General features: G+C 43.9%; 1 protein-coding gene across 4 annotated transcripts in view; it reads right to left on the bottom strand.

Annotated features, from left to right (window-relative positions):
* Positions 1–1,952: 1,952 nt before the first annotated feature.
* Positions 1,953–14,482, bottom strand: part of ACOXL (acyl-CoA oxidase like) — a 326,290-nt gene continuing 313,760 nt past the window's right edge. For 3 of the 4 annotated variants that reach the window (XM_032843889.1, XM_032843888.1, XM_032843890.1), the window contains one exon: positions 1,953–2,528. In XM_032843889.1, coding sequence (XP_032699780.1) covers positions 2,328–2,528 — 201 coding nt within the window. In that variant the 3' untranslated portion in view covers positions 1,953–2,327. The remainder of the gene's footprint in view (positions 2,529–14,482) is intronic. The other variant, XM_032843891.1, reaches the window with a different exon arrangement.

Raw genomic sequence — 14,482 nt, 5'->3', positions numbered from 1 at the left:
AAGAGACACAGCCCTCAGTGGGAAGAGTGGAGAAAATGGCAAGAAGTGGATCCCCGGAGGCGTCTGTTCCGCAGCCCTGGTGCGAGGCAGGAAGGGACTGCCCGCGGAGCAGGTAAAATAGGGAAATGAAAAAAGAACTAGAAAAAAATCCTTTGAAAAAAAAAAAAAAAAAAAGACCCAGAGGAATCTCGGCCTTCAGGTGGGAGAGAGGATGGTACCTTCGCTGGGTCGGGATCCTAGAGATCGGTTAGGCTTTCAGAGAACCTCCCGCAAGGCGCGCTGAGGCCAGTGAAGGCGGCGCGCACCGGGAGTGGTGTGGGGAGCGCCCTTCCTTCTCCCTGCGCGCCCCCACCCCCTTTCTCCTTGGTGCCCGCCTGCTCGGAGGACGGGTGCTCTTCTGGGTCGGCACCCTCATGTGTTCCTAAGTGGGTCCGGAGTCCCCACCCTTACCCCTTCCTGCGCTCCCCGGCTAGGAGACAGCCGCGGTCAGGGAGTGGGGGCGAGGTCGGTCGGGAGATGGAACATTCTGCCACTGGGAAGTGGTTAGATGGAATAAAGAAACCCAATTTATGGATCCCCTAAAGCGCCTCCCTCCCCGAACCAAGAAGGAAGGGTCCTCAGTTGCAGAGGAGCAAATCAAGTCAGGAGTTATCCCGCTGGTGGCCACCTCGGTTCCAGATACGGAACGTCAGGAAGTCACAACAGGCCCCGGTTAAACAATTCTCAGCCATCACCTGGCGAGTCCTGAGCGAAGTGTAGGAGGCCCTGGGTTCCTGGGGGGACTCAAGGAGCACGCCGGGTTCCGTCCTGGGATTTCGTTGCAGGAGGGAAAGGACAAGGGCGTGGACTCGGCGAAGTGGACGCAGAGGCCGGATCTCTATCCTGACGGTGGCTTGGAGCCGCTGCCCTAGACCTCAGGTTGTGGCCATGGGCGAACTCTAAGCCCATGCGGGAAAACAACAGAACTGCGCCCGCTGGGCGCCTTAAACCCGCCCCAGTGTTCCGAGCTCTCGGTGGGGTTGGGCGATACAGACAGGGACAGGAAAAGAACGACGCAGAAGAAAGCCCCAGTGGTTGTCCTCTGGTCCTGTGCAGCTCCGCCGCCCCCGCGTCGTCTGCTTTAGCGACCCTGTGAACACTTTTAAAAAACAGAGGCGTCAGGGAAAGCAACCGGTTAAGCACTCTTGTTTTGGGGCACAAAGAGGAGGTCCGCTCGGAGCCATGCAATTCAGACTGTGCTGGGGAGCTTTGGCTGCGCTCTTCGCGCCGGGTGACCTCTAGCCCTTCCTGCCCTCTCCCGCAGGGTCCGAAGGTCCTCTGGAAACTGGGCCACAGCCCAGGAAAGGGGTAGTGTGGGAAGTGCAGATGGGCGTTAGGTCTCTGCTCCGGTCCTGTGTGTCGCCCCCGCGGACAGAAGCAGAGCTATGATCACTCCTGCCTCTGCCACGAGATATGGAGAGGGAGTAAGAAGGACGGCTGAGGGAAAGGAGCAAAAAAAGAAGTAGGGCACTTGGGATCTGAGAAATGGGATGGGAAATCTACGGCCCTCGCCCGGGACCAGAGGCGTTGCGGGTGTGGTCTCTCCAGAGTTCCTGAATCTTTTCTTACTGCGGTGTACTGTTCTAGCCCGCCTCCCCATCCCCGGCAAGGAGCCCGAGCGCCTTCCCATCAATTAATGTCTTTATTAAACTTTGTTATCTATGCTTCTCTAAAGAACAGATTACAATTTCATATGGTAAAAATATTTTCCGTGCCTTGTCTTAAGGTCCGGAAGCCGCCTGCCTGGGAGGACAAGCCGGGGTTCGCGCTCTGCCCAGAGCAAAATTCCAGGCGCAAACTCCTCTTTCCCAGTCTGTGCGTTTTCTCTGAGACTCCAAGAGGGTCTGATTCACAGGAAAAGAATCGCTTGTTGAACTGAAACTTTGCCCGCGAGTGTTTGATTTTTATTTTTTTTTCACGCAACGCCATTGCGTTTTCCAAATTACTGTAAATCTGAGTCGCCGCTGACCACGGGAGACCTTTGGCGGCAGCTGGCTGTAGGGCGCATTCACAGGGGAGACCAGTGTCTAGGGAGATCGGGCTCGGAAGCTGGGAGAGGGTGCTGCGGACCGGCGGGGTTACATAATAAAGCCCCGTGTTCCGGGCTGCCGCCTGGCTCCCTATCCCAACAGCCCATCGCACCTAGCCAGCCTACCCTGCTCTGCGCCCCAAATCCCCGAGGGCCGAGGCCCAGCTCATGCTAGGCCGGCCTTGGCCCCAGTTCAGGCGTCAGAGAAGCTAGTGTCGTGGCAGCTGCGAGCGAGCCGCCACCCTTCGCACCACGCCCGCTATAACTTGGCTCCCAGCTTGGGCGGCTGAAAGCGCGCCCCTTCTCGGGGCTCGGGTTGCAGCGGTGCCGGGTAGAAGGCCCAGGCGGCCTGCGCATTGGTGATTCCTGCGATTGGTGCGTGGAGGGAGGTGTGTGGAATGTTAAAGGCAGAGATCACCCTCAGGGCATCATCCTTCACCGAGTCGCACAAATCCAGCAACTGCAAAACAGAACGCAAAGTGACAGGTCAGACGTTGGCTCACTTACAGCGTGGGGCGCCATTTGCTTTGTTCCCACTCCCAAGCACCCCACAGGTAGCCATTGGGGAAACTAGTTTCCCTTTGGATTTCCCGGACCCGGGAGAGTGGAAGCCATTGGTCATGGAAAACCTTCACCTTATCATCTTAGAAATCCCTAAACCTGTGACACCTGTCTGGCAGAAGCCCATTTCTTCCAAACAGGGGTGAGGGCTGACTCCAAATTAGATGGGAATCTCAAAACGGAGGTCTGAGAATTTATCAACATTCCCCTTGCCAGCCCTGCCCTCCCCTCTCCTCCAATCCCCATGATTTTCCTCCTCTCCACCTCCGGAGTGCCTGGGGTGCCACCCTCTGGCGTGCAGCGGCAACTGAAGAGGAAGAGCCTCAGGTGAACCGGTGGAGACAAGCTCCAGTTCTCCCCAGACTAACGCCTTCCCGCTTCTGGCCGGCAGCAGGCCATGGTCCCTGAAATGCATGCACAGTGGGGCTGGGGTTACTGAGACCAAGCACTGGCATCCCTGTGCACCTTCCACCTGGCTGCTGCAGGAAATCAACCTGCAGTTAAAGAGAACACCAAGGAACTTGGCAGATACCCTCCTGGGTTCTGATAACCACTGGAAGGCACAGATAAGACATCTCAGCAGAAGGATGGGGGGAAAGTAGTGATTTTGGAGGAGCTACAATAGGTGGATTTTAATTTCATTTTCCACGGTTTAGGTGCCAGTGCATTTTTTTTTTTTTTAATTCCCAGGGGAAAAAAGCTACCAAAAAGAATAGATTGTTTTTTCTAAAACTCAACAAGGACAAGACAGAGGGACTGCTTTCCCTTCCCATAACCAGCTGTACACTTTATTTTCAAGTTCTCAGCCAGCCATAAATTTCTTTCACTCACCAAATCACAGTTAGCCCCCAGGTTTTCATAGTTTTAAAAACATCACTTATAACAACCTCCCTCCCCACCTTACTGCCCTCATGGGTCCTTACTGAGCTATGCTAAAACTATGAAGAGCACAGTTCCTTTAAAGTAGCCCAAAGTCCTATTTCAGGTATCCAGAGACAATGGGGGGTCCCCAAAACAGGGGCTGGGGGAGGGTAGGGGAAGAACATGAATTTTAATAGTTTAACAATACATCTTCCTTTAAATGTGCTCCATGGCATCTGTAATTTCTAATGAAAACCTTCATTTTTTTTACACACTGTGGTTAAGCATCATAAAATCAGTAGTGAAAAGACTTTGATCATATTTGCAAGATGCACTGTGATGAACTTTCACTGACCAAGATTTCAAAGTTTGTAATTAATACTCTTGACAAGTCCCTGACTAATCTGTCAACTCTCAAGGTCTTTAACCACGCACTTCAAAACCATCAGATGGCATACAAGCCCTTAAACCTTCTACGTATTGTAATTTCATTATTCAAGATAACTTTCTCTTTAAGTTTGCATCATGAAACTCAACCAATTTTTGCCATATATTCAACAATGGCGGAGATTCAATTATTTGAATGAATGTTGTGTGGCAGTATGGGTTTGGTCTGTCCAAATACAGAATAAGCACCCAGAGACAGGAACTGCAAGAGGCAGGTTTCTGTTCAATATTTTCACAACTTTAAAAATAAGAATAAAGTAGATTTTAAAAAAGTATCCCATGGCAGAAGAAAAAGAGGGTTTCCTTACTCGTAAGTGTTCAGGGTCTTAAAGTAGATTTTTAAAACGTATCCAATGGCAGAAGAAGAAGAGGGTTTCCTTACTCAAGTGTTCAGGGAGAGGCCCATTCAAATGACGTTCTCAAGAGGAGGGCTGCATGGAAGGGGAAGGCCATGTGTTGACTGATGAGATTCTCTGTAAACTTAAATTTCTGACGCTGTCTCAAATACTTGCTTACTCCATTTGCCACAGGCTGCAACAGGCCAATTAGTGTCCAGATCCAAGAATCAGGCATAACTCCTTATATATAACAAGTTTGCCTCTGATTCCAGATATTGTCACCTCTGCCTGTGAGGATGTTATTATTACTGTCTTTCACTTACCAAGTACATACTGGAGTCCTAGCCTATGGTACAGATTGTGCTGGGCATGGGGAGGTTTAGTGATGCACACTGTGGACATAGGCCTCCTGTATCAAGGAGATGATGCTGAAGAATTGTAAAGACTTTTTACAAATAGGATCCTCTCAATACAAAATAAACTTAGGTAGCTACCATAGCATTTATTATTATATATACGGTATTTTTTTTATTATTACCAGGGAGCCCCAGAGGACAAAGCAACGCACAAGCAGACCTCAGAGGCTTAGCAGTTTCAGACCACGGCCATGAAGCAAATACTGCAATAAAACGAATCAAAGGAATTTTTTGGTTTCCCAGTGCACACAAAAGTTATGTTTACACTACAGTGTAGTCTGTTAAGTGTGTGTTGGCATTACATCTCAAAAGCAACATGCATCAATTAAAAAAAATAGTTTGTTGCTAGAAAATGCTAACCATCATCTGAGCTTTCAGCTGGTCATACTCACTGATCACAGGTCACCATAACATATAATAATAATGAAAAAGTTTTAAATATTGCGAGAATTATCAAAATGTGACACAGAGACACAAAGTGAGAAAGTGCTATTGGAAAAATGGCATTGATAGACTTGCTTAACATTGGATTGTCACAAACCTTCAATTTCTAAAAATGCAGTATCTATGAAGGACAATAAAACAATATATGCCTGTAGTATTAATGTTTAGTTCTATCACCAAAAAAATGCCCCATAATATAAACACAAAAACAGTGCATATTGTAGCCGCCCCCACCCCTGCCCTATTTCTCCAGTATGTGACCCAACTGTGCTGGACAAAGCATCCCAAGCCCACCCATCTCTTTACAAAGAAAACTCACCAGCTTTTGAGGAAACACCAATGAATGAGTGCCCTTTAAAAATAGAAGAGCACGAACAAAATTATAAATTATCAGAGAAAAATTTTGAAGTACTGCATGGGCAGTATTGCTGTAAAAGTAATAAGGACATAACGTTCCACTAGAACTATCCAGGGAGTGGGATTTGAGAATATCTACTTGGAAGAAAGTGGACGCACTCAACACTGGAGGGGACAGTGGGTGGACAGGTTCGTATGTGGATTTTCGGAGGGAAATTTATAACAACAATTTGGCTTCCTTGCCCCCACCTAGTTGCAGTAGGTTTTCTCTTTTTCTTTCTTTTTTTTACCAACCCAGCATTATCCTTATTCCAGTTGGGAGACTAGGATGGTCTAGAATGGGCAGTATCTAAGTTTACAGCCTTCTAAACAAAACCTGTTTTTCCTTGTGTTGGCGTTAGGTATGCAATAGATGCTCTGGGAGTGAGGTATCCTGTGAACTGGCAGCCACATCCCAGCTATTCCTAAGACCCTATGCAGAAGGTTTTCCTGACTCTTCCATGTTCCCTGCCTCTGTTCGGGGACAACGCCAGCGGACCTCCTGCTGTTCTCTGTGTCAAATCCCTTACCCCAACTTGACATGTACCTCCATTAGCCCCTTTCTTTGCTTGGCCATTGTGACGAATCTTTTTTCCATCTCTTGAATCTGGGCTGCCTTGTGACTTGTCTTGACCAATACAATGTTGAGGAAGTGACACTGTGTAAGTTCCAGAGCTTAGGTCTCAAGAAGCCTTGCAATGCCCACTCTTGCTTCCTGGGACCCTGAGGCCCCATGTTGGGCAGGTCTAGCCCACTGGAGAATGCCCAAGGCCATGTGCAGAACGGCCACATGGTCCGCAGCCATGAATGAGGTCATCTAGGTCCCCCTAGTTCTTTTGAACTCAACTGCAGCCACAGGAGTGATCTCACCCATCAAGGACTAGCCAAAGAATGACCCAGATTGCCTATCCACAGAATTGCAAGAAATAAACAATTGCATTGTGTATGCCACTAAGTTTTAGGGTGATATGTCACACGGCAATAGGTAACTAAAACAGATGTCTTCCTTTTAAAATTCAAATTGCCGGGGCGCCTGGGTGGCTCAGTGGGTTAAAGCCTCTGCCTTTGGCTCAGGTCATGATCCCAGGGTCCTGGGATGGAGCCCCGCATCGCATCGGGCTCTCTGCTCAGCGGGGAGCCTGCTTCCTCCTCTCTCTCTGCCTGCTTCTCTGCCTACTTGTGATCTCTGTCTGTCAAATAAATAAATAAAATCTTTAAAAAAAAATTCAAATTGCCATTCACGAGCAGGGGGAGGGTCGTCTTTAGCTATACTTCCACCCTCTTAGTTATCTGAGAACAATCCTATAATTTCACAATTAAAGCAGTTCACAGTGAGGTGCGGCTCACTGATAGGCTTAACTGAAAGAGAATTTCAGTTGCAGAGAGTAGTTTATAAAGCCAATGACTGTCCAGTCGGTGGGGTATCTGGGAGAGAATTTGAATGGCAGGCTGGAAGTCTCATGGCAATCAACCGCCCACCCCACTCTTCTCATTTGGTTTAGAGGGCAAATCATCAGGACTACCCTTAAAACTACCTGCCATGCCTTCATCATCTCTACTGGGGGCTTTAGCTTCCAACAAAAATACTCAGTAACATCAAAGTGTCAAGGATGGGGAGAAAAGGCAGAAAATATTTGCAACTGGGGATTCCGAGTCTTGTGAATATTTTGGTTCTCCCGCATCATTAGAAGAAAGAAACAGATGGAGCCTGGTCAGACCTAACCAGAGTCAGACTGGCACGTCTCTATGCTTTACTTCATGGGACTGTAGTGTTTCCCTGCTCCTGGAGATTTCTTAAACAAAGAGGGGCAGCAGGGGTTCATCTCCAAGGCCAAGTCTGTCTAAAGTGTGGGTTAGAGGTCTGACCTCAGAACTGGTTGGGAGGACGAGGTGAGATAATTATGTGAAGGCCACACTGTAAGCTGCGAAAGGCAGCAAAATGGAGTTGTTGACTCTTGATCCCCCAAATACCATCATGAGGGCCTTTAAAGGCTTCCAAGAAACTCATATCCAGTAAGTTTTGATGTAAATCTGTCCCTTTACACAGAAACCTGGAGACTGTGTGTGACAGCATATGAAATCCAGCCATGTACATGACACATGACTTGCCATATCTATCCAAATGGAGTTGTCTTTTTTATTCTAGAATGCCTATGGTGTTTCTTCTTTAAAACAGATTTAAAGACTATTCTTCTTTAAAAAGGTATATATCAACACATATGCCTTTCATCAGCTAGTGGGTGGGCTCCACTTGTGATGTGATGACAGCCTGAAAATGACAAGCTCGGGAATAGGTACAAAGATGTTTCTTATTGTATGATTTGGCCCCTTTTATAGGTCTATGCGTGTGCACATGTGTGTGTGAATGAAATCATATCACAACGTGTTGCTGCGTTTCAGTGAATACCACCTTCTCTAGAAGGTTATTGAAAGTGTGAAATAAAATGAGTATCGATGTCCATCCCTCAGGCACATGCTAACATCTCTCATCAAGGGAAAGACTGATTTATCTTTATTATCTGTCTTTACCCTCCATAGAAAAGTCATGCACAATCCTCTACTCTATTATACTAAAGATCCGGTATGAGAACCACTTCCAGTCTTGTTCTGTAGCCCCCCGATTCAGAACCTCACCAAGTTCCTTAGATTCTTGCCTCACATGATTACCTTCCTCGAGTATTGTTTTGATCTGATCATTTCTCTTCTGAAAAGCCCAGAATCATGTTCACTTGCTTCTCAGGTTAAAGTAAAATTATTGATTGTGAACTTGAGTCCTTTAATGGTATTTGGTTTATTGTGTTCCTACAGCTAGTTCCGTCACCTACGGCCCAAGCACAATCTGCCCCTTTTACTTGGGCCAACCAAATTTATCTTGCTTTCCACTTGACACTCTTCATTACCTTTAACTAATTCACCACATTTGCCATTCTCCGTTATACAAGCTATAACTTAATTAGGCCTCTTTCAAGCTTTTGGTTCTTGGATACAGATTGACTGCCGGAGTACAATCATCGTGAAATAGTTGCTGTGTTCGCTGAAAGAACATGAACACATCCTTTAACTTTGCTGCAAGTCACATACCTCATAACTGCTACAACCAGAGTTTTAATCCAGAGCTTTCTGCTTCCACAGCCCCATCTACCCATTCTGCCTCCATCTCCCCAGGACCCCCTTCCATCCCTGGAGTGTACAAAGTGGTGTGATGAGGAAATGCCTCTCCTGTCCCAACATGTGACCCCTGATGTTCTTCCTAAGTCAGAACTGATATTCCATAGGTGCCGTGTGTGGGGAACATGGGTCTGTCTGGCAAGCCGCACCAGCTCATGTTCCCCAAGAGGACTAGGGCAGCCATGGGCAGCCCACAGGGCCTCTAAGATCTTGCCACTAGAGGGAGTTGCTGAGGGTGTTGTCTTCAGAACCAGCTGCCATGATACAGACAGAAGGGCCAGTCTGATGATTGGGAGGCTCTTCCTAAGAAAGAGAAGCCTCCAAGTCTCCAGAAACTATGCCTGGGCCAGTGAGGCTCAGATGCAAGGGTGTTCAAGAAACGACAGATTCTCTTCCTCTGAAGGGAGGGTCACTTGCTCTGTAGAGTCTTCAGGAAGTTGGATGCACTAGGTCTTCAGGCCCTCCCTGCTCCTCTGGTCCATACCTTAAGTCACCAAACACAGTTCAGATCTCTTCAGAAGAGCAACATGTTGACTGTCAAATAATAGTCAATGAAAATCATCACTGTAATCTTCAGCTACTAGACTTTCAAGCTCACTGGAGTCACAGAGGCCATGATTTTACTTCTCTCCTATCCATTCACCTTTCCTAAAGAATTGCCAACCTCTGTAGACAAAAGTTCAGAGTGGTAGGTCTGTATCAGATAATCTGCCCCCTTAGCCCCAAATGCCTGGCTAGTGGTAAATGTAAAGAAAAACATACCTGAAACACTCACATGGGGGCATAATAGCACACTATGTACTATGATTTGAGCTGTCTCAATTTACACAACAACCATTGGAAAGGGAAGCTCTTTCTTTGTACTGACCACTCACATCTCAAGGCAGCCAGACCTTAGTTTAATGGGCCTGCTGGTTTAAACTGGTTTTCTCCGTAACCATGTCCCATTAGCAAGAAATGAAATTCTGTGGTTCTATTAAATAACCAGGACTCCAGCTTCCTATTTTCTATAAATCAATATAAATCATATTTTATTTGATTAGTTCTTCAACTAATAACATTTAGCATAATCTGAAATGTCAGAGTAGAGAAATTGCCATCCTTACCAAACAAAAACAAAACACCTCATTTTGCTAAACCAAAGAGTTCATTTGAGGAGAGACAAATTAATCTCCAAAGTGTTCTTCCTATGGCAATGTTTTTCAACCAAAAAGTACACAATCCTATTATTTCCTAAACATTACTGACAATGCCCATTTCAGTAAAGAAGTAGGACTTTGAATCTTGACATCATGACTTCCAAGCCATGATACCTTTCTTATCTTTAAAATTTAAGGATTGAGTGAGTTTGGCACAAAGTGAGTATTCACAAATATTACTATTAACATGTGTTCTTCAATCAGTAAGAACAACGATTTCTTTACAACTCTGGCATTTTCCATTATGAAGTCTGCTTGATCATCATCACCTAAAACAAGAAAGCTGAGACAGAGACATCAACTTTAACCACTTAATAAGAACTTCTGACATTTATTCATAGTGGTACTGATTCATAAGAGGAAAAGTTTTAAAAGAAGAAAAGTGCATATAGCTTTCCCTTTAGAATACAGGAAACCATATAAAAGTATTGGCAATGGAATTAAAGTAACCACAATGCCGCTCTTGGTAGCATTTTCTACAAAGACATTTACATGAAACTAGAGAGAATATTAAATTAGGTGGTTATAATAAAGCTTCACGATTAGCTTCACACCTTTTCATACAAAAGAATACGGTATTTTAATCAACTGATAGTTCAGTCTTGTAAAGATAGACCCAAAGAAATGTGAGCATACCGAAGAAGGAATCATTTTCAGTCCAAAGTTTTTTTCAAGAAGCAGAAACCCAACAAACTCTCAGAACTAAATGTACCGTAAGAATCCAAGTTATTATGGAGAAATTCTGTGGCAATCAGTTCTGGAATTTTAAATTTCATGGACGCAAACAATTTCAAAAATAATTTGGAAGGACTTCTAGTTAGGATGTAGAAAGATTTAAGAGAACTTTGCCTCCACAGTAACAATCAGAAGTTGAACCCAATGGAGAATGAAAGATATCTGTAGTGTAACATCCTCCCAGCTCAACTGCTGACAAGACAAAGAGAGCACTATGGGGTTGGGGGTGGTGGTGGGGCTACGCACAACAACCTTGGTCTAATTCAAGCAGTCCCTGTTCAACTTGACTCTTGGTGGAATCTTAATAAAAGATATAGGTTGAAGTAAGGCAGTAAACCTTTTTATTCTTAGATGTCATGATTGACTACTTAGAAAGTCTCAGGGAATCTATAAATAAAATACTTAAACTATTGGATGAGTTAGTGAGCTTACGTATACAGGACAATGTACAAAAATTAATTGTGCCTGTACTAAACATGGAACATACATATAGAAAACTAAAATTTAAAATGTATCATTTGCAAGAGCTTTAAAAAAATAAAAAAACACTGTGATAAATTTAATGAAATTTGTTCAAGAACTCTGTTACTGAAAATTACAAAACACTGCTGGAAGGAATTAAATAAATGAAGAGATATACCATGTTCATTGATTATTAAAATATCAATTCTCCCCAAACTGATATATAGATTTAATGCAATCACAATCAAAATCCTAGCTGCCCCTTTTTAAAAGATTTTTATTTGTTTATTTGATAGACAAGTAGGCAGAGAGAGAGAGGAGGAAGCAGGCTCCCCGTGGAGCAGAGAGCCCAATGAGGGGCTTGATCCCAGGCCCCTTTTTTATCCCATGAAATTCACAAGCAAATTCTAAAATATGCAGAGAGATGCACAGCTTTGGGAATAATGAGAACAGTTTTGAAAAGGGATGAGAAGTCTGGAGGCCTTATATTTTCTGGTATAAAATTTACTATAATAATCAAGACAGAATTAGCAAAACGGAGACAGGTACATTAGTGGAATAGAATAGAGAGCTCAGAAACAGACCCACACTTACATGGTCATTTTTTTTTTTTTAATAAAGATTTTATTTATTTATTTATTTATTTAACAGAGAGAGAGAGAGAGAGAGACGGGGAGATCACAAGTAGGCAGAAAGGCAGACAGAGGGTGAGGGGGAAGCAGGCTCCCTGCTGAGCAGAGATTCCTGATGTGGGGGCTCGATCCCAGGACCCTGAGACCATGACCTGAGCCAAAGGCAGAGGCTTAACCCACTGAGCCACCCAGGCGCCCCTACATGGTCAATTTTTTTCTAATACAGAAGACAAAATATTTCCATGAATAGAGGATGATCTTTTTAACAAATGAACACCTTGAACACCTGGATAACCATATAAAAAGCAATGAACCTCAACCCCTACCTTTTACTGTACTCAGAAAATTATCTGAGATAGGACCTAGACTGAAATGTAAAAGTAAAAATCACATAGCTCCTAGAAGAAAGCATGAGGGAATATCTTTGCAACCTTGGGTTAGGCAAAGATTTCTTAGACAAGGCTCAAAGACTAACAAAAAATTTTAAGTTGATAGTATTTTTTTCATTAAACTTAAAACCTTTAGCTTCTTAAAGATACTACTAAGAAAATGAAATGGTGCCTGGGTGGCACAGTTGGTTAAGTGTCTGTCTTTGGCTCAGATCATGATCCTGGGGTCCTGGAATTGCCAGCCTCAGTCTCCCTGATCAGTGGGGAGTTTGCTTCTCCCTCTCCTCTGCCCCCCCCCAAACTCATGCTCTCTCTCTCTCTCTTTCAAATAAATAAAATCTTTTAAAAAAAGAAAATGAATAGGCACAGACTGGGGAAAATCCAAGTACCTGTATGTAGAATGTTTAAGTCTTATAACTCAATATTTAAAGTAAGAATAATAGCTCACAGTTTGAAAATGGGCAAAAGACTAAAACATAGGAATAACCAATAAGCAACTTGAAAGGGTGCCCAACACCATTAAATACCAGGGAAATGAAAATTAATACACAATGAGCTATTATTATGCACCCACTAGAATAAATAAAATTTAGAAGGCTGACAACACCAAATGTTGGTGAGGATATGGAACAATAGGATCCTTATATGTTGCTAGTGGGGATATTAAATGATACAACTGGGGCACCTGGGTGGCTCAGTCAGTTAAGAGTCTGACTCTTGCTTTCAGCTGAGGTCATGATCTCAGGGTTGTAAGATGAACCCCACATCAGGCTCCATGCTCGGCAGGAAGTCTGCTTGAGATTCATTCTCTCTCTCTCTCTCTCCCTTTCACCAACCCCCACATGCATGTTCTCTCACTCTCTCTCAAATATATAAATAAATCTTTAAAAAATGATACAATCACTTTCAGAGAACTCTTTTTGGCAGTTTCTTAGACAGTTAAATAAATGTCCACCATACCACCCATTAAACCTTCTTCTAAGTATTTACCAAAAGAAATGAAAAATATGTAACAAAACAAAACTTGTACAAAAATGATCCTGATGGAACGCCTGGGTGGCTCAGTCATTAAGCGTCTGCCTTCAGCTCAGGTCATGATCCCAGTGTCCTGGGATCGATCCCACGTTCAGGCTCCCTGCTCAGTGAGAAGCCTGCTTCTCCCTCTCCCACTCCCCCTGCTTGTATTCCCTCTCTTGCTGTCTCTCTCTTTCTGTCAAATAAATAAACAAAATCTTTTAAAAAATGATCCTGACAATTTTATTTAAAATAACACTGATTCATGATATTGTATGTGTTCTATCAACAGAATAAACAATTTTTAGCACAAACTTTTCTACTGCAAGAAAAAAATTAAAAGTAAGTCTTAAAGTCTTCGGTTATTTTTTCTTCCCACAGTGCGTATAAATAAGACATTGTACCCTAATGAACCTGGAATGATGCAGCTGAGGTCAGCTGGAAGTAACAAGGTCAATTCCTTGAGTAGCAGAAACCCAGAGAGATCAACATTTGTGAAGGAGAAGGGGTTGGGAGAGGTGTCTATGATGAAATACCACTTAGGAAAAAAAAAAAAAGAAAGAATGAGCTACTGAACATCTTAGAAATATCAGATTGAGCAAAAGGAGAGTTCTATCTGCTTCCATTCCTATGAGGCTCTAGAGCAGGCAAACTGAGCGTACTGACAAAGTCAGAACCCCAGGGGCAAAGGAGAGGATCAATGGAAATACGGCTGAGGGAAATTTCTTGGGTGATGGGGTGTACATTATACAGTCTACCATTTGATTTGTCAAAACTCACTGAACTGTACCACTAAGATTTGTGTACTTCAATGTATGTAAAGTAGACCTCAATTTTTTTAAATTAAGAGAAAAGGAAAGAGAAAAATCAATATGGGGAAAACCAACACATAATTGCCAGCACTGTGTGTGTGTGTGTGTGTGTGTGTGTGTGTGTGAAGTAAGGATATCAAAAAAGATGGATCACTATCACTATTTTATTTAAATGGTAATATTCAGCACCTAAAAAGTAGGATGAACATAATAACACATTTAATGAAAAATTATTTTTCATTATGGAAAAACTCCAATATATTTTATTTTCTTCATTTTGCCATGGATAGGTTAACTCTTTTCCTGGGAAAATTCCTTGCTTGGGCTTACAGAAATCAGGATTGTACGGTTCTCAGTCCAGCAAGGACTGGAAAGGATCCTCCATATAAAGTCAAGTATTGTCACTGCATGAAACAGTTGCAGGCAGACCCTACAGGATGAGAACAGAGGGATTGGGGATGGTTCAAATGAAGAAGGACTCAACAAATTGAAGATCCAGGGAGGTCACCAATCTGAGTTCAAATGAACTCAAGAAGCTCT

Source organism: Lontra canadensis, unplaced genomic scaffold (genome assembly GCF_010015895.1).
Source record: "Lontra canadensis isolate GAN:19392208 unplaced genomic scaffold, GSC_riverotter_1.0 scaffold144, whole genome shotgun sequence".
Lineage (NCBI taxonomy): Eukaryota > Metazoa > Chordata > Mammalia > Carnivora > Mustelidae > Lontra > Lontra canadensis.
The sequence above is the reverse complement of the archived record's forward strand: the minus strand, read 5'-3'. Positions and strand labels throughout refer to the sequence as shown.